Source organism: Zonotrichia leucophrys, chromosome 1 (genome assembly GCF_028769735.1).
Source record: "Zonotrichia leucophrys gambelii isolate GWCS_2022_RI chromosome 1, RI_Zleu_2.0, whole genome shotgun sequence".
Classification (NCBI taxonomy): Eukaryota; Metazoa; Chordata; class Aves; order Passeriformes; family Passerellidae; genus Zonotrichia; species Zonotrichia leucophrys.
The window spans coordinates 106,324,971-106,347,905 of NC_088169.1; the positions used below are offsets into that span (position 1 = coordinate 106,324,971).

Genomic DNA, 22,935 nt, shown 5'->3' on the forward strand with positions numbered 1-22,935 from the left:
GACTGGAGGCTTCTTGGGGCGCTAAGCTTTTGTTGGAACAATAATCTAGATTAAAAAGTTGTGAGAGGAAAGAGCCAGAGTGACACCCTGCCATTACTTGTTCTAAGCAATATGTGATGTCAGCAAAGCTGTGCTTTTATGGCAGTGGTTGGGCAAAGTGTCAAAGATTTGAGATGACAGGGAAGTGCAAAGGAACTCAGGAGCTGCCATAGTGAACTTTACTCCAAACAAAGTGACATATTTGAGAAACGGGAGCAAAAAATTAATTAAAGGTCATTTAATTAATTGAGCTGAGTTGATTTTCATAACAGCAGACATGCTGCATCTTTTGCTCCTTGTGACTTCATTCAAAGTGAAAAAGACACCTTTGGTGGCACCTCCTAAAGGCTGTCTGCTGCAAAATCTTGTGCAGCACAGCTTTGAGATGAGCTGCTCAGATTCATAAAGCTGAAGACAATGATCACTCAAAATTAAGTAATGAAACACATTAACACACACTAACACACACAGTTAACTGTAGTGGAAAGAAACAAAGGAAACTAGACCTATGCTTGGAAGCACTGTAAAGGATATTCCATGAAAAACCCAATCCTAAGGTGCATTTGCCTCCTTTTTGAATGGTTATGATATGGTTTTCTTTCTCCTGCACTGGAAATAATTGGGCCAGAGATGTAGGCAAGCTGAGCATCCACACTTCACACATGAATAATGCAAGCCTTATCTGCCTCTGCCTCACCTCAAACTTTAAAAATCTGTAGTCTGCACTCCTGTATTTACCCAGTGAGGTGATGTGTAAATAAATGAGCTTAAAAAAAATATTTCTTGATTTGTTTTGCAGCTGGGATACAGAGGGAATGAGGTTAAAAAACACACAGCAAATCAATATCTGGGTGAGGTATGTGGGACTCTAAGCTCCACCTCTCTGCCAGAGAAGCTTTTGCATACCCTCTCAGAATTTAGATTAGAGAATGAATCCTGGGAAAAGCTCAGATGATAGTTTTATGGAAAAGTGATCTCTGGATACACAGTTCTCAGAACTATTTTCAATTTCTTACAGGGAGATCCTACCATCAGCAGGACGACCTTTTGTTCTAAGCTCCTTTTGCCCATCTCAGTGCTCCTCCTTGCAGTTCAGTTAACTGAAGTGCAGTTCAGTTAAAACCCCCCTCACTGTGGATCTTTAATGGCACTTAAACCCCCCTCACTGTGGCTCTTTCATGGCCTGCATTAGTTACCCCACTTCCCAAACTCCACACCTGCAGGAATTGCCAGCAACACATGGCATCACTTGCTTACGTGTAAACCTGCTGATAGACAGAGAGGGAAATAGATTAAAAATCAGTCCCAGCCCTCACAGCCCAGTAACCACCACCCTGTCCACTGAAGTCACTCAATAGGAGGAGTCACAAGTGCAGAAGCTTGGCTGCAGCTTTATTTTCTGCTTCCTACTCACTCACTTCTTTGGTGTCTCTCAGTTGTGTTAGACATCTGGCATAAGGAAACACTCAATTTGCCATTTGTTTTGGGATATTACACATCACTTTTTCTCCACTTCCACATGCTGAAATTTTTTTTCTTCCTCTGTTTGATATACTGGGTGAGATCAGGTAAGAACTATTAGCTTGCTTGTAATGTGGAATCTTTGCTTTAATCAGACATTTAAAAAAATGAATATTCCTTCATTTAAATGGCCAAAAGATTAAGCTAAAATCTTATGAATTATGCCTGATGGAGCAGATGATTAGTAAAAAGAATTCAATAACTTTGAAACTGAGACATAAGTTTTTGTTTTAAAGTAAATAGAACCAACCCTGGTACTTTATCTGTGGTTGTACTTTGCCCACAGACCTGCTCAGGTGTGTGCACTTTGTACAAAGTAGACGTAATCATGAAATAGGCTTAATATACTCATGTGGGTTTACTGGTTGTTGCTGATGTGATAGGTGCTTAGATTTTCAAGTTGTGTGTTGAATTTTTAAATAGTAAAATTTAGTTACAAAAAACACTGTGCACTTAAGATTTTCCCCTTTTCAACCATACAAGATAATTAAAATGCTTACAAATGTGCACAAGACTGTTACGATTATACATTAACTTGTTTAAAATGCATGCCTAACAGCCCAATGCCTAGGTGTGTGTTTTGATTGCAGAGAAAAGAGTGAGTACTCCAACAAGAGAGCACAAAGGGCAGCTGGGTATTGCTTCCAGTGCTCAAGGAGAAACAAGAGTTTGAAAAAATTCCCCCTATGACTCCTCGCTAAACAATTCAAAGTATTAAATCTATAAGCCTATTTGCATTACTTATCTAATTCCACAGTAAAAACATCATCATTTCCCTTTTATTCTCTATTTACTTTTGAAAGAATAACTTCTGTCATTTCACAGCCAAGAGTAAACAAGTTGCTTCTCTTTGAGATTTGCCAGCTAGTAAACAGGTTTGGCAGTTAAAACAATTTCCTTGTGATAGATTTCTCATTCCCATGGAACAGATTGTCTGGTTCATCTCACTGTCATTCCACTGATTTTAAAAAACATATTTCTACCAATCAAATGATTTAAAAAATTGAAAATATTTAAAGGGATACAGAGCAATATCTTAGCATGAATCTTTTATATTTTAGATATGAAGGAATGAATTTTAAGGATCGTGACTAAACTTGGATTTAAAGACCAGATCAGGCAAAATGAGAGTTTCATGTTGTACCATTGAAACTATAATCAAGTGGCTGGTTTTTGTTTTCACTTTGTAGGTGAAGTTAGTGTAATGTAATTTATATTCTAGTTTTATCATAATATACAAATATATGAAAACCAGAAATCAAATGTGACACATATTGTTAACATCTCAGGATCATGTCACATGCATGATATTTTACCAGGTTCTTGATTATTATTTTTATAAAATTCAAGTCCACTTCAGCTGAACAGTTTTCAGTTTCTGAACTTCTTGGGTAAGTCCAAGTGATGAAATGAGTTGTCTTCCTGTATCACTTCTTAGTTAATAACCTGTCTAGTAATCTCAGTTAAAGTTATTTATATTATATGTGTTTAAATGAGCATAAAAATGGTATTTATTTTTCAATATAATTCTGTATTTTTCTCCATGTAATAATTGTAGTTACTGTCATAACATGATAGTAGGCATGAAAGTTTTGTCTGGTTGGTTTGCAGCAGGGAGTTTCAGCTTATTTTAACACTGTGTAGCTTCAAGCCTGCTCTTGTTTGGACTATATCCAGTATTATTTTGTGATGTCCAGCCCAGAGGTGACCAATCTAGGCCTTGTAGATGATACATGGTTTGGCATTAGATGTGATTGGTGTAGTTCCCTAAATTAGTGAATTTGTGTCTTTAGTCCCTTTATTGAATCTTTACTGCACCTTGAATGCCATAAATCACATTGTTCAGCTTTGCTTAGCCTGACCTGTAGTATCAAACACATATTTCAGATACCTTGTAAGCCACCCACGCTTGCCTTTGGCAGATTTAAGAGAGAATGAAGCCTTGCTGTCCTTCTCAGATGTGGTGGATTTGGTTCTGCCTGTGAACTGTTCTCTGGGAAAAGGAGAAGGGCTGGTACGGCTTCTCTTATGCCTCAAAAAATCTGAGAAATTCAGGTTATTCTTTTAATATTTTTTTTAAGGAAACAACAAGACACTATTTCTTTTCTCACTTTTGCTTTCTTGAAAGCGACTTGTTTTGCAAAGATTTTAATGATGGAAGAGTTGAAAAGGTGCCATCAATAGATGAGCACCTTTTCAACTAGAAATAGAGAGACAAAAGTACTGTGTAAAATCATGTATCCCACTGGAAGATGGGCCAAGAACCTTGGCCAAAAACCAGCTAACAGCATAGCAAAGGTGAAGGGGCCATTGCAGAAGAGCTGACAGGTGTCGGTGTTCTGCCCAGAATCCTGGAGTGGTTTATCCACACAACGTGACCTCAGCAGCCAAGAGAGATCTTTAAAGTGTGAACTTCGGATGTTGATAACCAGACAAGGGAGAAATTTAATCTTTTTAGATCTTTTGAAAATCTCCATCCTCTTCTTGAGCAGCTTAATCTGGTACACCCTAACTGTCCAAGTACAGTCAGAAATGCTAAATCCTACTGTTTGTCATGTGCCATTGTGTACATTGACCTTAATTCTTATTTTTTCAAACTCAGAGCAAGATTCTTTGTTTTTTCTGCTTTTGTTTCTTGGTAATTGTGCCTTTATGGTGTTCCAAAACTAGGAAAGGGTTCTGGATCATTCTTATTTTATCAGGCAGCTATTCCTTATTGCTAGATCAAACAAATAAGGTCTAAGGATTGGCAGCACAGCCACTCTAGCCCAAAGAGGAAGAAACAACCACAACGGCCTTCCTGTTTATCCAGCACCCAGTTCTTGTGAAAAAATTCTGAGAACCTGCCTTTGATGGTGAAGTAAAAGATCTTATCAACACTGGCTACTAATTAGTACTTAGAAGGAGAAAATACACTGTTCAGGAAAAGTTGGGATAATTTCACATTTGAAGGGTTCAGAGGAGCCTTAGTGATATATATATATAATAGTGGTGTATATATATATATATATATATATATATATAATAGTGGTATATATATAAAATAGTGGTATATACATATATATATAGTAGTGGTATATATATGTATATAAAATAGTGGTATATATATAAATATATAAAATAGTGGTATATTTATATATAATAGTGGTCTATATACATATATATATAAAATAGCGGTATCTGCAGAGTCATTGGTTAAAGTGTGGATCCTTGTTCAAGCGCATGTTTTGACACCTCTTTCCAAAGGTCAAGAGTAAAGAAAATGGAAGTTCTCCACTTTCAGCAGGAAAAGATATGGAAAGAAAAGTGAAGAAGTGGTATTTCAGATAGCCCAACTCATCAAATGACTGTCTTAACATTTTCATCTTTTTCAGATGAGGAAGAAAAATGTCCCGAATTTACAGACCTTAACCTAGGCCATGCTTTTTCTGGAACAGAGCTCCATGTTCAGCTACTCCTGTACACAAGGAAAAATCGAGATTGTGCTGAGAGACTCATTGAAAACAATGTTACTGCATCTGAGTACCTGAATACAACCAAGAAAATTGTCTTTGTTATTCATGGCTACAGGCCAACAGGATCTCCTCCAGCATGGCTGGGTGACATGCAGAGGCTTTTACTGTCCTCAGAGGATATTAATCTCATTATAGTTGATTGGAACCGTGGTGCTACCACTGTGATTTACAGAACTGCTGTGGAAAACTGCAGAAAAGTTGCAGAAATACTGAAGAATTATATTGACCAGATGCTGGTAAGGCAGAGCCTTGAATCTGTTCTGAATGAGTGTGAAGAGCATGGTTTGAGTGGGAATGGATATTTAAAATATATCTACAGAGAAGTCCAGTGAACAATATCAAATCACATTTCTTTATAGAGGTATTACTAACTTTACTTGCAGTTATTATTGCATATATTTAACTTCACCTGAGTTCTTAATTCCCTTTCACTGAAATGTGCCTGAAAGTGCATCTGATTTCTTGAACCAGCTGGAAGTTTTAGGTCTTCTGGAAAGAGTGAATTCAGCAGTGGGACAGTAGAGGGAGAGATGTTCAAATAGTACGTAGCATAAACATTTTACCAAGGCTTTGCACTACTATTTTTACTGTTAATTTACTGTAAATAAAGGTTTTAAATGAGAAATAAGCCACTGACAACGATATAACTATTAATTCAAAAATGATATAAACTTCTTGCTGAAACCATAGTTGATGCCAATGGTCATAACTGGATGTTAGATTTATTGATTGACCAAATGGACAAAATGTGATGATGTTATTTACACCGTTGTCTGATTTGTCAATTGAATTTTCATCTTTTGTCACCATTTATTTCTCAGCCATTCTCAGAAATTCTGAATGCTGTGTTGTAGGGGGATAGAATATAAGAAAGTAGAGATAGAGTAGAAAGCAACCTTAGCCCTAAGGAGCTGCAGCTGGGCCAATTATCAAAGATTAGGAACAGGCCTGACTTTAACAGGCCACAGCTGCGAGCAGTGAGAAGAAGAGCGCTGTAAAAGAGTGGGGTGGCTGGGTGAGAGGGGAATTGGAGTCAGTGCTCTGAGGAGCTGCCTGTGAGAAACACCAAGAAGATATGGAACTTTTGTGATAAGGAAACAACAGTGTGGAACACCTGCAATAAGATGGCAACACTGTGTAGTAACAAAATATTCCTGTGGAATTTCAGAAAACCATCCAACATTTTGAGAAAGGCTTTCTCTCCTTTCACCTCAGCCTGTCAGAATCTGTCCTCCAGGACTAGATACAGTGATAGCAGTTTGCAATTGTGCCAGTAGATTTATTGTTATGGAGTTAAAAAAAAAAAATAGATAGGACTAAGAGAAAATTAATTAAGTTAATTGCTGTTTAGAGATCTGCCTGGCAAACAATGACTGTGTGTGTGAGTCCTGAAAGTGATGGGTGAGGAGGGTCTGTAGTGTGCACAGCTATCACTTTCACACTCACAAGCTGTTGGGGGCCCTTCTAATTCATTTTAAGACATACTAACATTTCAGATCCTGTGTGTCACCCCATCATTTTGCAGGGATTGCAACTAGGTCAGGTAACACTGCTTTTGAGTTTTTCTGTAGATTTTCATTTGGTTTTTTTTGAATACTGTCTGCTTTGTAGAGTAGGCATTTGAAGGTGTGCATTTGGCACCATTATTCAGCAGCTGTGTGACAAAAGTATTTGTTAATGGTATTATGTTTTTAATTTATTTTATTGGAAGGATAAAGCAGGGCAAGATGTTTTTTCCCTCCTTCATTGCTTTGGTTCAACTTTCTTTTATCTGATAAATGTCTTCCTCTTCCCTTACCTGCTTCCCTTCTAACTAATGTGGCATTTCAGGAGAAATGTGACTCAAGCTTCCTTTTTACATTTTTCTAGGTAAAGAATTTCATAATTTCTACACTTTTATAATTTCTACACTAATATAGAATTGTAAACTGAAAGGAACTTTGTAATATTTATTTTTTTTTTTTTAGAAATATAATTTAAAGTACTGACCAAAAGTGAAAACTGAATCAGCCTAGTGCTTTCTGTTCCATTAATTCTGTGCATGACTGGCTTTGGTGTTTCTCCCCCTGATAGGTGGGTGGAGCTTCTCTTGACTCCCTGCATTTAATTGGAGTTAGTCTTGGTGCTCACATAGCTGGATTTGTTGGCCAGAAGTATAAAGGCAAACTTGGAAGAATTACAGGTAAGGCTTTAATCCCAGGGCACATATTCTGTTGTACCTTGTATTGTTGTCAGAGCTCTGAGACATCGACAAACGAGGACTGAATATTTAATAACATACATGAGGAAAAATATAGCCCTGATAGAAGTTCAGGAAATGGGGCAAGTCTGCCTTCAGCACATAAATTACAGATTAAATATATATATATAAATAAATGCATATATTATATAAATATATACTATTTAGTATAAATTTATATATTATATAACTTATTTAATTTATTATATACGTTTATTTATAATAAATTCTATATACATTTATTTATGATAAATTTATATATGCATTTATTTATATAATAATTTTTATAGAATATGTATTATATATATTTATATATTATATTTATATATAATGCAGGTTACCTCTAGTCTCTCAAATGAAAATTGAGTGTTTCATCTAGGTGACACTTAAGTTAAATGATGTGCTACCTGAGTGTCTGACTAGTTGTGCTCTGGAGGTCAGAGCAGTTGTATTGGCCATTTTGGTTTTATATTGTGTATAATAGGTATGGTGTTTTCTGGGGAAAAGGACAAAAAAATTTTCATGACTTGATCTCCAATGCTGTTGGTTTATATTCAGCTGAATAAATGGGAGATGAGCACATCTAGTTATGGAGAGAGAGAAATTCAACATATGGGTTGATCAGTCTTGTGGTAGGAATCTTTGCTTTTCTTAGCCAGTTGAAGGTGAAAATTATGCTTTTTTGAAATTTTTCTACCAAGAAAATGAAGCATCACGGCTGAATAATGCTCAGATGTTGGTCTTCCATATATCTGCAGAAGGAGCCTGGGGTTTACAATGCAAATGTTGTTTTTATGCAGGTCTGGATCCAGCAGGCCCTTCATTCACTGGAGAACCACCAGACCACAGGCTGGATCCCACTGATGCTCGGTTTGTGGATGTGATCCATTCAGACATTGATGGTAACAACAGAGTTTGCCTCTCCTCTTTCAGCTTGAGGAAAGGCAGGAGGGCAAAAGGGAAGGGATAAGCTGTTTCAGTAGCATGCAAATAGTGCTGCAGGAGAATATTTTCTGTTATCCTGAGTGTTCTTTTGCTGTGCAAGTGTGTATGAACACAGAGGCTGTAAGCTCATGGTTATCACTGAATTAATCCCTTGTGAGACAGGCTCTGCTGTATCAACTCAGTACATCACAGAGCCACTGCTTAAAATACTAAATCATGTTACTGTAAGGTTAAAAAGATGAGCATTGTGAAGTCTGCTTCATCTATGCTTCAATCTCTGGTTTCATTTTTCCTCAAAACAATAGTAAACCTTTAATACCACAATTGTCCCATTATTTGTGTAGTTTCATATCAGTTTCTTTAATAATAAGATTGAAGCATTTTCCTATATAAATTTCAGTGTGAGGCTGTAAAATACCAATTTTTGTAATGTTCCCATTATGTGAATAAAGGTAATGTGTGGTAAAAAGGAAGGTAGGCCAGATTGAATTAACTCTTACTCATGGAATTTTGCTTACTTTTACAGGACAGATACAAGTTTTCTTACTTTGATTTACTGCTAATATTAGTGTAGTTCGGAATCCAATGTCTTGCAAAAAATGGAAAAATTTGCTCTAATGAAAATTGCACTGGGGAAGAATTTTGGTTGGAGAGGACATGAACTTCATAAACTTGTTTATGCAAATCATATCTCAGTTACAGCTGTTTCTGCTCTTTCTCTTTTGCAGCAGTAGGAATCTTACACAATTTTGTATATGTTTCTGTACAGCATTTTACATATATGTAGTTTTCTTAAAGAGAAAAACCCTTGACTTTTACCTCATAGCATGACCTTGATTTACAGTACAAAAAGAATGGTATAATTGCAAAAATTTTCTTTAAGACCATGATTTTAGGAGTGAATGTGATGATAAATAATTGCCTTCATAATTCTGTTTATGGGATTTTTTTCATCTATGATATTTTTACTTTAGCACTAGGTTTCAGGAAGCCTTTAGGAACCATTGACTTCTATCCAAATGGAGGAACGGATCAGCCTGGTTGTCCAAAAACACTTTTCAGTGGTAAATAAAAATCTGTTTATTTCATGAGAAGAAGAGTTTGAGATCAAAACAAAAAAGGTTAAATTGAATTGAATTTACACTGCACTTTGTCAGTAATACGGGAGCTGAGACTCTATGCTTTCTTTTCCATCTCTATGCAGCAAAAGAAAAATAATAAAGATATTTGAAAATAATCTTGCTGTAACATAAATGTCTCATCATATAATTAATATTGCCATTATGAGACTGTTATTATATTATATATAAAACCTGGATATACTGATGCTTATTTCTCCCTGGTTATATGGGTACAGGCAAGGGGGAATTTGTTTGTGTCCCAGTGGTTTGGGCAGGATCCCTTGCCTATGACATGGAAGGCAAAGCTACCACATCCCCACTGTGTTTTGGGTTCCTCCTGGCTGGCAATGATGAACTAGGTTTTGGTGTTGGGTATGTCTTTCAGGCTCTGGGATGAAAACAGTTTTATGAAATTACCTTCAGATGCACAATTTTGCTTATTTCAACTTCCATGAGTGTTAGGTTGTTGGGATTATTTTTGTCTACTCTTTTGGATATGTTTGTTTCTGTCAGTGCTTCCCACTACTAAATTGCACAGTGCTACCACTTAGAGCAGCTGCAAAGGCATAAGGCTTCCACTTGTGTGTTTGTGAGGATGGGAGAATCCCTTAAGCCAGGGCAATCATGATCTCCACAATTCCCAAAGTTTGCTTTGTCCGGAAAGGAAGGAATTTATTTCCCCGGAAAAGTAGAGAAGAATCTCTGAACTGTTCCTCATGGTAATTTTCTTTGGCCAAGGTGTCACTCGGAGAGTGGTCAAGCACTGGCACAGGTTTCATGGAGAAGCTGTGGATGTACCACAGGATGAACCCTGGAAATGTTCATGGCCAGGCAGGATGGGGCTCTGAGCAGCCTGGTGTAGTGGAAGGTGTCCCTGCCCAAGGCAGAGGAGTTGGAACAAGATAATATTTAAGGTCGCTTCCAACCCAAACCATTCTATGATTCTACTTATACACAATCCTTTTTTAATTAATGAAAATTAACTATTCTTTTTATATTCTTTCTTCCCTGAAGGATTAGGTTATTTTAAATGTGACCATCAGAGATCTGTCTTCCTATTCTTAGCATCTTTGAAAAACTGGTGTGACTTGATAACATATCCTTGTGACTCTTACTTGGATTACAAGAGAGGAAAATGTATGGATTGTGATGCTTTCCAGCCCATGTCCTGCCCAGTAGTGGGTAAGTATTACCACATCTGTTCTGGGCTGGGTGAGATTTCCTGGGAAGTTCAGGTAGTTAAAAGTTCATGGGTTTGTCTGCTTGACTCTTATCTCTGTTAGGCACAGGTGCTGAATTTTCCTACTCTTTGGTCTTTATGCTTTCCAGTCTGGAATGGATTCAGTGTTTCCCCTTTCTAGAGAAAAACTGCTTGTGCTTAGTTCATCGCTTCAGGTTTTAAGAGTGTAGTTTAACCCCTAGAGGACGTGTGGTTTTTATTTAAGAGTAATAATGCTTAAAGCAACTTCTTGGGGTTTTTTTTTTTGGTTTTTTTTTTTTTCTCTTCCTTTGGAATACAGCTTTTATTTGGAGAGGATTTTAATTGATTTGGGGATTTGTTGCTTTTAGGGAGGATTTGGGTGCAGTTTGAAAAGAGCTATGATAGTGTGAGCATTTCTTACTTGGCAGGGTTTTCTTAAGAGTGACATTTAAAAAATACATAATTAGAAGTTAAATTTCAGTTTTGATCTTGTTGGTTTTTTTTTCTCTCCCCACGCTTATATGCTGGGATGTGTATGTTACATTAGTTGGATCAGGCTAGAAGAAAAAGCATAGATAGATCTGTGTGTTATTTCCTAAAAACCCAACTATAATGAGCCTTTATAGTAGGACAGAAAGACTCCAGGACTTCCCCAGCAGGGTTATTAGCCAAGCCTGATGCACTTGGACAGAATGCCCAAGGTAGAGGTGGAGAAAAGTGGACAAGCAGCATCCTTGTGCTGCAATCCTTCCTGCTTTGCTTTGGCAGCTCTGCAGCCTGGAATTAGCCTTCCTTATCCAGACTAGGTAGACAAATTAACAGGGAGAGAACAGGATCATCTATTATAGAAACAAGGACTGTTATCAAGCCCCAAAAACAACAATCATGGAATTGTGTAAATTTCTTTCTATGTTAAATCCATGAGCTTAGGGTATTTGCAGAGTGTCTTAGATTTTATTAAACAACCGCTACAAATAGGCTAAAGAATTAAAATCTATTTAATGATTCAAATAACAGAAAGGAAAACTATTCTGTAAGTGTGTTCTGCAAATATGTGGGCTACATTTTTAAGGGTTGTTTTTTTACCTCTGTAGGATTTTGTCAGCACTACTTTTTGCAGTTAGTAACCTCTTTAGTCTGGGTACTATTACATTATGACAATTTTAGTGATACTAATATATTAGAGGAATGAAATACTTGTATACTACAGTCTGTTTTACTCAGAGGGTTCCTTTTTGCTAGTCAGTTTTCCTTCTCTGAGGATATTGGAGAAAATTAAAGCCAAATTTGTCATGGTGTGAGATACTTTGGTGCAAACATATGTGTATCATGATTTTGCTAAATGTCTGAAATGAAATATTTCAACTTTGGATTTCAGGTTATCATGCTGATAGATGGAAAAAGCTGTTGGTACCATATAGCTCACCAACAACAGCTTACTTTGACACCTCAGGCAAAGACCCATTCTGCAGTGAGTAACTAAATACATACATAAAAATTTATGACTTTTATTTTTTAGCTGATCTGTAGTGAAAACATGTTAAAAGTGGAAGTTAGTGTTAGCCACTGTGTAAAATGATGTAAAAAACCATTAACTAAGGGTCAATTCACTGACTAGAGGAAGAAGAAAAAGTAATACTGTGTGAACTGGGAAAGAAATGTACCTATAAAAAATAATGGGATGGACTGCCAAGAGGAGGAAGAAAGCCAGAAAATGAGAATTATGTGGGAAGGAAAAAGCTGGATTGATGCAACCTGCTTGGATGGGATCAATGCTCCCATTTCCAGAGAGCAGGAAACGGAAGTGAGACTGCCCTGGGTGGGGGACAAAAAGAGAAACCTTTATGTTCTACCCCAGGAGATCACCCTACAGTCAAATAAAGCTTCTCCATTCCTCCCCAGGAGTAAAACAGTGAAGGGAAAGCTCAGCTGGCTGCTTCAGAGTTATATTCTGTGTCCATGAACTCTCATGGCATGGGCTTCAGCTGCAGCAGTTTAGATACCTACCTACCCTTGTAGGACCACCCTAGATTTTCATCCAATTCCTCTTGGCATTAAAAGGCTCTATCACCCTGAAAAAGAGTCTCATAATAACATAATTGTAATTAGATGTGTTTAACGTTTTATCATTTAGGGTATGGGGACAGGCTTACTGGGAATTAATGTCAAATTAGGTTTTCCCATTAGTTTTGTCCATCCTCTTGGCAAGTTTTGTGACCGGGATCAGAGGGTCCTAGTCATGTTTGCTGGCATCACTGTATCCTCCAAAGGACTGAGGAGAGATGGATGAAGTGATGGATTTTACATAATTTTTAAAAGATAAAATTTATGTAAAATAACTCCTCTTCCCAATGTTTTTGAGCTCAACCCAAACCTGTTACTGCTGTTCTCCCCTGCCCCTCACTGGTGATGGTAAAAGGGAGAAAAGAGGAAGAGAAATATTATCAAAGATAGGAGGAGGCACATGGAACAGAATAAGAAATATTGTAATGACAGTGTAAATTCAAAGGAAAATATGCAAGATCAAGAAGAAATAAATATGCAAAGTCAGGAAGCAAAGCAAACCAGTCTGAAAAAGAGTGTATTCATTAATTAAAGCCTTAGTTATTAGACATTTGGAAACCTGAGGAAACAGAAATTAACAAGAGGTCTTAAAAAGAAGGGAAATTGTAAACTTGAACAAGACAGGACCTCATATGAGTCCTGGTCTTTTAGTAGAGAATGATAATAATGATAATTTTTTGGCCACATGCCATGTCAGGGTTTGTGAGGGCACCAGGCAGGTCAGCAGCAGGTCAGCTTTTCATTCTCCTTTGAACAGGGAGGGTAAAAGTAAAGAGTCACTATTCCTATCACCTGCCAGTAAATACATTTAACAGGGTGGGGATACCAACTGTTTCCTGTTGAGATCATTATTTGATTCTCACGATTTCCTATTTCTTCCTGCAGTGTATAACTACGTATTGGAAATTATTACCTGGAATAAAAGCACTAGGAGAGGTTTCATTAAAGTTAAAATAATGGATAATGCTGGAAACACAGTAGAGTCACAGATGAGTAGGTATGTTGTTCTTTGTCTTTAAATCTTTTTTTGAAAAATCACTTTATAGGACTAATTTTCTGAGTTTTCTAAACTTTTTAACTTGTTAGTTTGCAAGTTGAAAAAGTAGCTTGAGTTTGTAAAGACTTGGCCATGTTAAGACATTCCCTGAACATGGCTCAGTATCAGGGACAATGCCCTCACACTGACATGATCCTTGCTTGGTGCTGGTTTGAATCCTATTCTAGCTGGGCTTGTTCTGAATGCTCAAATTTGATACATCCCACAAGATTTCCCCGTTAAATAATAATACTTAGCAGTAATGAATATTACTCAGCTAACAAAAGCCTGACTAAATATTTTTCTTTAGCGAAGCTTCAACATTTCAGCAATATGAAAGCGTCAAAATACTGACTGGATTTCCCCGAGACATTGAAAAAATTGTAAAAATGTCCTTGACCTTTACTACAAAGTCTTTAATAGGCCCAAGAAGAAAGCTTAAAGTTCTTCAGATGAAGCTGAAATCTGTCAATAATTCAAAAAGGTGAGTGTTTGTCATGTATCACAGCTGGGTATCAACTAAGGCGCTCAGGATGTTTTCTCAGTAACTTGTATTTCCCTGAATTAAGTTTTTCTAATGGCATATTCCTAAGTGTATGAATATTCTTCTCATCATCCTGACGATCAGATTTGTCACATGGAAGAGCTGCTGTGTACATTAACATTTAGTGCACAGTTTGTACACGGAGGTGTCACAGGTGCTGAGTGTCACAGCTGTGCTTTCTTGGACCAGCCTGACTTGCATGGTCAGGTCAGCTTCTCCTCCATGAGATAAATTTTATCAAGCACTCTTCTGATTTTCTCACGTGTCTGTACACAGCTTTTCACACTCAGGGGTGAAATGGAGCACTTCAGCAGCATGTGTGACTGGAATAGTTTTTTTGGCCTTACTAATGATGGGAAAAAGTTCTAAGATCAGAGCACGGTCTGTGTCCGCTTACAGCTAAAATGATTTTTTTTTGTAATTGAGTGTAATTACTAAGCTTTTATTAATTCTGGTTTAAAATATTTCAGCATTGTTATCATATATTCATTTTTAAATCTCCAAATTTACTCATACAGTAACTCTAGCAGTTAAATTTTGCATTTACAGCTTGTGAAAACAGCATATTACATGGAATAGGTAAGAAGCATCCAGGAGTAGCAAGAGTATTTCATCTGGGAGTTAATTTGTTGCTTGTTAATGGCAGATTCAAGGAAGTCAGAATTTAGAATAAAAACCTAAAACTGCTTATCAAATAAATAATAGCAATTGAATAATGAATGAGAATAACATTAGAATACTTAGTAAGTCTTAAGTCAGTATATTTAATTAACTTGAGATGCAACATTTGAGGATTTCTTATATGGTGCATGGTAATAGCCTAGTAAGAACTGGGTATGATACTTTGCAAAAATTACAAAACCTTCTTAAATTAATCTACTATTTTAGGTTTACTGAGGAAGAGAAAGAGATGGATGGGAGAAACTTAGAAAGAAACACAACACTCAGTAATCGTAATAGTACCCCAGAATGTACATACATTTGACTTTATTAACTTAGTGAAAGCCATAAGTCTCAAGCTCTCAGGTGAAAATGGCATGATTGTATTTCAAAGTATTTGATGATGAGAGAAGGTGAAAAGTTCTAAATCATATTCCAATTTTTTTCTCAGCCCAGTGGTGATAAATCAGAAGATACATTTCATGTAAGCCTGTCAGCACTTGGGGCTTTCTCAGATAATGATCTAGCAAGCAAACAAGAGAGATTTTCAGTGAACAACCCTTATAGGGTTTGAGTTTTCATTCCTGTTAGTCTGATTCTTGCTAGTTTAAAAGTAAGATGCATTCGATGTGCTTCAATATAAGATCCACTAAAGTCCTTCGCGTGGAACCTCATCAGATTGCAGCTGTGGAAGCATGTTAGGTACTTTCAGAGAATAGTGAAAAATACTGTATTTAATCAGCATGTGAAGGCAATTTAAATGCAGGTGTTAAAGCACTATTGGTATAATTATGTAATTGCTCTTTGTAATTATACCAACCTATATTTACCTTATTTACATATAATTACAACAATTACTTGAATACAGGATGATCAAGTAGAAACTACATTGAAACTATTTGAATTATTCACAACAAAGTAGTAGATAAAAGCCAGGGGACAGATGCAGGGATAAAAGACAATAGGAGTCTCAGTCTGCCCAGGTCTGGGTTAATGGGAAACTGTGGGAGTTTGGGGAATATCACAGACAATTGTCTGCTGAGCTGATCACACAGATGGTGGGTGAATATGGGAGTGTGAAAGATACACATCATTTTCATGCTCTTCTTCTGATCCCTGAGGTAAATAATTTCTGCTCACCCATAACACCGAAGGGCTTTGCTAACTTGTGCATGTCCAGGTGTCAGTTATCTCCAAATTCTTATGAGCCTGTCAGTGAACTCAGACACAGTTAAGGAGCAAAGTGAATGACTCAAAGATACTTAGCCAGACACCTCTGGGGTTTTTTGACCAAAACAAGAACAGAGATAATGTAAAGAAGACCTTGCAAATACCTCTTCTGAACAAGTGTGGCATGCCCATAGTTTTTAGTAGACAGCAGAGAAGCTGTTTGGGTTGGGGAGTTAAGGAAGCCTCACCTGACAAAAACATTTTTTGTGTTTTGCTCCTTGTTGGTGAACCTGCTCCCTGCTCAGGGCTGCTCTCCTGTGAGACATCCCTGTAATCAGTAATCACAAACTGAGATGGATTGCACTTCAAATGATATAAAATGTGTTGGAAAACAAACTTTTATTTATAATATTCATCATTATGGTTTGGCTAGGTATTTTGGCCCCTGTAGTTAGATATAAATAATACTACAAAAATACTCTAATAATGAAACATTTAATTTAAATCAAAACAAATTGTTGATGAAGGACTGGATGAAATTCCATGCTTTGCATTGTACAGAACACCAGGATTCATCTTGATCTTTTTAATCCTAAAATTACTGCCATAACTTTGTGGAGACCTTAAATGATGTCATATTCTTAAGTAGAAATCTGACATTTCTTCCTCATACAGACAGATGGAGCCTTAACTGGTAGGAAGTCCTATAGGAATGGGCAACAATGGAAATGCCTGGTGTGCTGTTCTCTCCTTTTGCTGTTTCGCTGTGTTCTACTTCTCGGGCCCAGGTGAATTGTGTGCTATAGCCACCTCTATGAGTTCAGAGAAATAGAGAAGATAATTTTAAATACAATTAGTCTTATGGCTTGTGTGCTATGGAGGTTCCATCTGAGAGTGTGTCTCTCATTTTCCTGTTCGTTTCCTGTCATTCTCTTCTCTCCATACATTACAGTAGTGCATGAAGAGCAGGACTCTGACCTGCCTCTGCCCTAAAAGGCAGAGCACCTATACTGTCCTCAAAAAGCATGTTTTTCATGTATGTGTGGCTCCCTTTGTGAACTCTTTGTGTTCATGTGGTATTACTCAGCAGTGAGTTTTCTAGGTCTTGAGAAGACAAATTGCTCTCTTGCATTAAAATTTCTTACACATGCTGTCATTGCAAGTGAAATAGAAAATATTATGATGTGGTTCTTTACTTTCCTATGTAAAATAAAAGCAGCAATTTCCCTATCTAGGAACTCCATAAATTATTCAGGCCCCGTGTTAACAGGAATTGTGCAGATTTTGGGTCATGCTGCTAAAGAGTTGATTAGAATACAGATTAATACCTGTAATGGATGAAATGCTGCATCTTTGCACTTCAGACCAGTGTGATACACTTTGCATCATCCAGCTGATGTCTGGTTGCTTTTCAGTCCATCAAAGCTACTCTAGGAATGCATGAAGTAAGGTATAAAATGAGACAAGGAGACACTTGTCCTGAGTACCGTCTCTGAGAGCTGGTAAATACTGAAGGTTTAATAATTAAAATATGGGAATATTTTTCTGTTAAATTTAACTTTTTCTGTTATGAATTTTTTCTTTCTCTGCTTTTGTAGGCCTCAGCTATGCAGATACGATTTAACACTGGTGGAGAACACTGAAGTGATCTTCAAACCTATTCCTTGCCTTGAGAAGGGTACATGAAAAGAGAACTCCTACTAACCTAATTTCTGTCACGGCAGTGACATTTTGATGCTTCCTCAGGATAAAGACTGCAATGAGAAAGGAAATGAGATAAGCTAGATTTATTTTTTCAAGAGTCTACCTGATAATATGCATTACTTGCTCTGGGTGCCTTAGGCTGAAATTAATTGGAAAGTTCAGACTTGTATGTTCCTGGAAAATTATTTGAGTAAAGTAAATGTATCATGGTGGAGAACATGCAGTGGTGTGTTCATTACTCTTTGTTAGCAATGAAGCAACTACTGAATTAAATATGAATTATCTGCATAATCCTGGCATGTGATTTGTCATATATATATTTAAATATTTATTATTTGTAATAGCTGTTACATAGAAACATAATGATCTGTCTACTAAATGAATTTAATATACTGTACATGTGATCTACGGATCTAATACACAACAGTTTTGCTGTGCTGTGTTCATTGGAGAAATTAATTCATATTTTCTGTTTATGTAACATCTCAGTATGAGGAGTAGAACAATAATATTTGTGAGTACAGTTGTAAGTTTTCTGGTTTAAATCTGTTGTCTTTATCATAGATGGATGCTATTGCAGGCATTCAGATTTTTTTTAATAACTGCTATGGACAGAGTAGTGTTGTTTCAGCTATAAAGTAATCTAATGTCTATTCTGAGGAGAATAATTTACAAAATGTGTTTTCATTTTGTTTCTTCTTGGGCCTCTTGGAATTAGAGCTGCTGTTCAGGTTGAGACTGAAATAGCTTTCCACCTATTGGGATGTGAGCAGGAATAATTGGTACAAAAGGATTACCTCCTTAAATTCAGAAAAACATCTTTTCTTGTCCCAGACTGCCTTTCCTGATGGAACTGATTGGAGGAGAGATGGGTCTATTTTTCTTCTGTAATGCTGTTTTATTATTTATTATGTGTTTGATGCTGGTTTCTCATGCAAATGCTTTCTATGCACATTATCAATTTCCTTTCTCTCCCATATCCCCCTCTGTTCCTATACTTGACAGCAATGCTTGGTTGAACCTATTAACCAATTTCATTTCAATGTCAGTGGAATGGGTTGTCCAAAACCTGTGGATTGTATGTTTGTTGTGAGTCAAAAGCTGGGTAAGTAAGGAAGATGGAATAAAGTGACCTAAGGCAGGTAGGCAGGAATGTTTTCCCTGCTGGGGACAGCTCCAGCGTGCAGGTCAGTCCATGCAAAGCTCTGAACCAGCCACTGCACAGGCTTTTGCTTGTCTGGATAAACCAAAAATACACAGACTTGTTGACAGACATACTTATGGACTTTACAAGAAAAAATTAATTATTGAGAAATGGTAATTATATTACCGTAGGCAATTGCCATAGATCTAGTCAAGTTCTCAGCTTTAGTATTTTTCTATATAGTTCTTTGTTCCTTTCCTTTGAGGCAGTCATTAGGAGATAGACAGAAAGACATTTTTGTCTGCTTATATCCTTGTGTATGAAGAAGTGGAATTTTAAAATTTCTTTTTTTTCTGTTTTTTGATACTGCTGTTACTCCTCTCATTTCATTCTGCAGGTATTTGTCCAGACTTTCAGCTACCTAGTCTGACCTTAACAGGTCTCTGAATCTTCTTTTCTTCCTCACCTTGCCTCCAAATACCTGCTATTTATATCCCTTTAAACAAACACAGAGACCTGAGACTAGATTTCAAATGTCTGGAACTAGAATCTTTCAATGTGTGATATGAATATTACAGGCATTGAATAATATAAAATATTATAAGTATTATATATAAAATATTATGTTAAATTATATAAATTATATTGTATATATTTATATAGGTATTATATAAATATAAAATAATATAAATATTATAGGCATAGAAATATATCAGACTGAGACACCTTCCTAAATTTTTTCTGTTTTCCCTGTTGACACAGGAAGGCATACAGACATGACTAAGTGTTGCTCAGTGCTGTGATAAGGGAATGATATTTTCACATGTCCCTATAAAATATGTGGGACAGGAATAGTGATTTTTGCCTTGATTTTCATAAGCTTTGGGTAAAAAGGAAAGCAGCAGGGGGGTTGATAACTCTGGAGGTTCCAATAAACAGCGTCAGACAAAGAAACTTTTCCCAATTTCCTATTTTAGCTGGTATTTCCTTGTTTAAGTTTTTCTAAGCCTTCTGATGTTTATGTTCTTGTAATGAATTTTTTTATGCACTTTATGTAAGTAGCTTATTGTTTTGCATTCTTTTATAAAAGAAAACAATTTGATTGTTAGTTTATCCAGTGTCATTGGGAAAGTGGCACTGTCATCCTCCAATCCACTGTCACTTTTAAAAATCTCTAAATGTTAAAGTCAAAAATTAAACACCCTCTTTTTTTACCATAAAAAATCTTGTATTTGTGTTGTTTTTATTTCATGTCCTAAAGCAACAAGCTGGTAAATTGTGTGTTGTAGCAGGGACTGTTCCAGGCAGTGCATTTCCAGCACAGAATTGCACTTCCCAAGTGGCTGAGCACTTGTGTCTCCCAGCCCCAGCAAAATGGGCTGTAATTGTTTGGGAAAGCAGTGCTTTCTGTGGCTCGCTGCCACGTGCTGCTTTGTACTAATTGTGTCAGCCCTCAGACTCAGCAGATGATGCAGAAAATGAAAATCTTCCAGGGAGTTCCCTGTTCTGAAGCAAGTGCTGGTGGCTCAGTGCGGCCAACTTCTGCATCAGAGCTGGAGGGAGGCTGGGCTCCTTGCAGGTCATTTGTGTGTTTGTGTTCAGAGTGCAAAATACCCACTAACATTGTTCTTTTTAATGCTAAAAAGGTGTCATTGGGGAAATTCAGAAAGGGCTGGAAACACCAAATCAGCTTAGAGAAAATCCTAAGTGGTGAATTAGGTAATTTCAGACCAATTTGATTTAGGAAAAAATGTTTGCCTTATACAACTGCCCTAAATGCCAGTTTTCTCCAGGTTCAGTATTTGACAATAAAACCTGTTGGGTTGCCATTGTGCTTTGATTTTCCCACATGTAAAATGGAAACCCTTACCAATTTGTGATGATAAATTTGTTAACTTTAAAAAAAAAAGTGCTTGTACCTATTTTGTTAAACAGTAAGGGAGAATCTCTATACATGGGAAGGAAGACATGTCCCATGAGTAAATGTAGGCTCTGTAATTAACCACTGTATTGTAGTGATGCCAAAGGGATCTCATTAGTGTGTACTTGCAGTAATGAGATCCAAGTTGGTTTCATCAGATGCAACAAGCTTGGGAAATTTAATGCAGTATTTATACTTAGTGTGTAGTCATAAAGAGATTAAATTGTTAAGTGGCCAGTTGAAAAAACTCCTACAAACTTGTTTTTCCTGTGTGTGTATAGGACCTGTTTGCTATTTGATAAATTCATTTTTTCTTTTAACTATACTGTTTAGAATGGCATGACAGGAAGGATAAGTCAAGAAAGTCATTAAGTGCTAGGAGTCACTGGAGCAAGCAGGATGTTACTTGGATGAAAGGCAATAAGACAGGAGATGTTTGCTGCATCATCATCTTAATTCATGATAGGCTGAAATGCTCTAAATCAAAGATCTGCAGGACAAAGCCATTTGCTAGTTTAATTTGGGATGGCTGTATTGATTTCAGTGATGCTGTATACAGTTAAGGCTGTGGTTTATGATCTCTGCCTCAGATAAGGATTGATTACACATTGGAGTTGCTTATTTGTATAAGGTGAAGTGCAGATATGTGATGGTGGAATTAAGGGCTGGGTTTATATGCAGCTAAGTGGAAAGCAATTTAATAAGGAGATGCTGAAAGGAGGTTGGATATCCTTTTAAGATGAAGAAAGCACTGTAAAAACATCCACTTTTCTCATGCAAGTTTTGTAAATAGAGTTATAGGTTACTTCTGAAGGAGAATTTCAGGGTAATGAATAATCACATGGGGCATTAATGTCTGGATGGAAACTGATGGGTCAAAGCTGATAGGAGTCAGGAATGAAGGATTCAGACATGGGGTCCTGAACAGGTACTAAACCAGGGTAAGTCCACAGTCACCTTATGCATTTGACAGCTGCCACTGGCAGCACTCGGCTTCCTTTTCCACTTCAAAGTTTCCAAGGTTTGTTTTGATCTTTGGGACAGAGAAAGCACAAGATAGCCCAGAAATTGGATTTCTCACTGGGAGAGGGACTCTTGGGTGAGAAACCTTACTTCAAGGGTTGTTAATATAATTTTAACACTGAGTGGTCAATGTGTAACTCTTAAAATTCTGTGTTCAGCTGTCAATTTCAAGTGAACTCTCTGTCCTTTCTTACAAGGTAAGAAGCAGCCTGTATGGCTGTGCCACAGAGCTCTGGATTTGCTGCAGCTGCCAGGGAGGCTCTCCAGTGTGGCATCAAAATCCAGTTTCATTTCAGCCCTTGCATCCTTCTGTGGACTGTAGGAATGGAATAGCTGACTCCCCAGCATTGGCCAGAGTACATTAGATGTGCTCCTGAAAAGCTTCTTTCTATTTAATTTCATTTGAAAGCAATGAAATGCTCTGCCTGTTCTGAGACCAGTCTGCAAGGTGAAGTTGGATGTGGTAAGTCAGGATTCAGACTAAAAGACTTACATAGATACTGCCAAGGTGCTGTGGATAAAGAGATCCATACCATGGGTGTGTCTGAAAAATGGGAACATGACACCTGTTTAAAAAGTGGAAGTGTGGCAGTTAATATTTTTACCACAGCTCAAAATATTAGACATATACTTGCTTCCTGCTTGAGTATGAAGTGTGGTGATTTTTATCATGTTTATCAAATACATGCAGTTTGCACCTTAATTGTTTGGTGCATTTAGCCCTCTCATTTCTATGTTTTATCATTCTGATTATGAGCACAAGGAATAGGGATAATTGGCCTATTGATACAATGTACAGAGAAACAAAGGAGAAACTATAAATGGAGAATACAAAAATGAGCAAAGGCTTTTGTAGAAACTGAAAAGTTGTCAGAAGAGGGCAGCCTTTTCCCATAAACTATAAAGCAACAACATAGAGAAAACATCTGAAATTATTCCTTTCACTAGAGTTATGCATGCCACAGTGGGGTTAACCTTGTTAACCATGGGACATGCACAAAACTTGATCACAACAAGAATGCTTCTCTTTTGTGCTATCTACAAAGGACATAGGCCTGACTTTGTAGAAATATTTTTTTTCTCTTATG

The 22,935-nt window shown here is 37.0% G+C and overlaps 1 protein-coding gene across 1 annotated transcript; it reads left to right on the forward strand.

Annotated features, from left to right (window-relative positions):
* Positions 1-4,903: 4,903 nt before the first annotated feature.
* On the forward strand, positions 4,904-18,084 carry LIPI (lipase I). The gene is made up of 9 exons (XM_064701893.1): positions 4,904-5,311; positions 7,149-7,257; positions 8,115-8,216; positions 9,234-9,323; positions 10,395-10,562; positions 11,960-12,052; positions 13,531-13,642; positions 13,992-14,165; positions 17,654-18,084. Exons 1-9 carry the CDS (start codon positions 4,904-4,906, stop codon positions 17,739-17,741), a joined length of 1,344 nt encoding a protein of 447 aa, XP_064557963.1. The 3' UTR covers positions 17,742-18,084.
* Positions 18,085-22,935: the final 4,851 nt, after the last annotated feature.

Coding starts and splice junctions, on each gene's coding strand:
- LIPI (XM_064701893.1), top strand. CDS start 4,904: ATGACTGTCTTAACATTTTCATCTTTTTCAGATGAGGAAGAAAAATGT. Junction 5,312..7,148: donor ATTATATTGACCAGATGCTG/GTAAGGCAGAGC, acceptor TCCCCCTGATAG/GTGGGTGGAGCTTCTCTTGA. Junction 7,258..8,114: donor CAAACTTGGAAGAATTACAG/GTAAGGCTTTAA, acceptor GTTTTTATGCAG/GTCTGGATCCAGCAGGCCCT.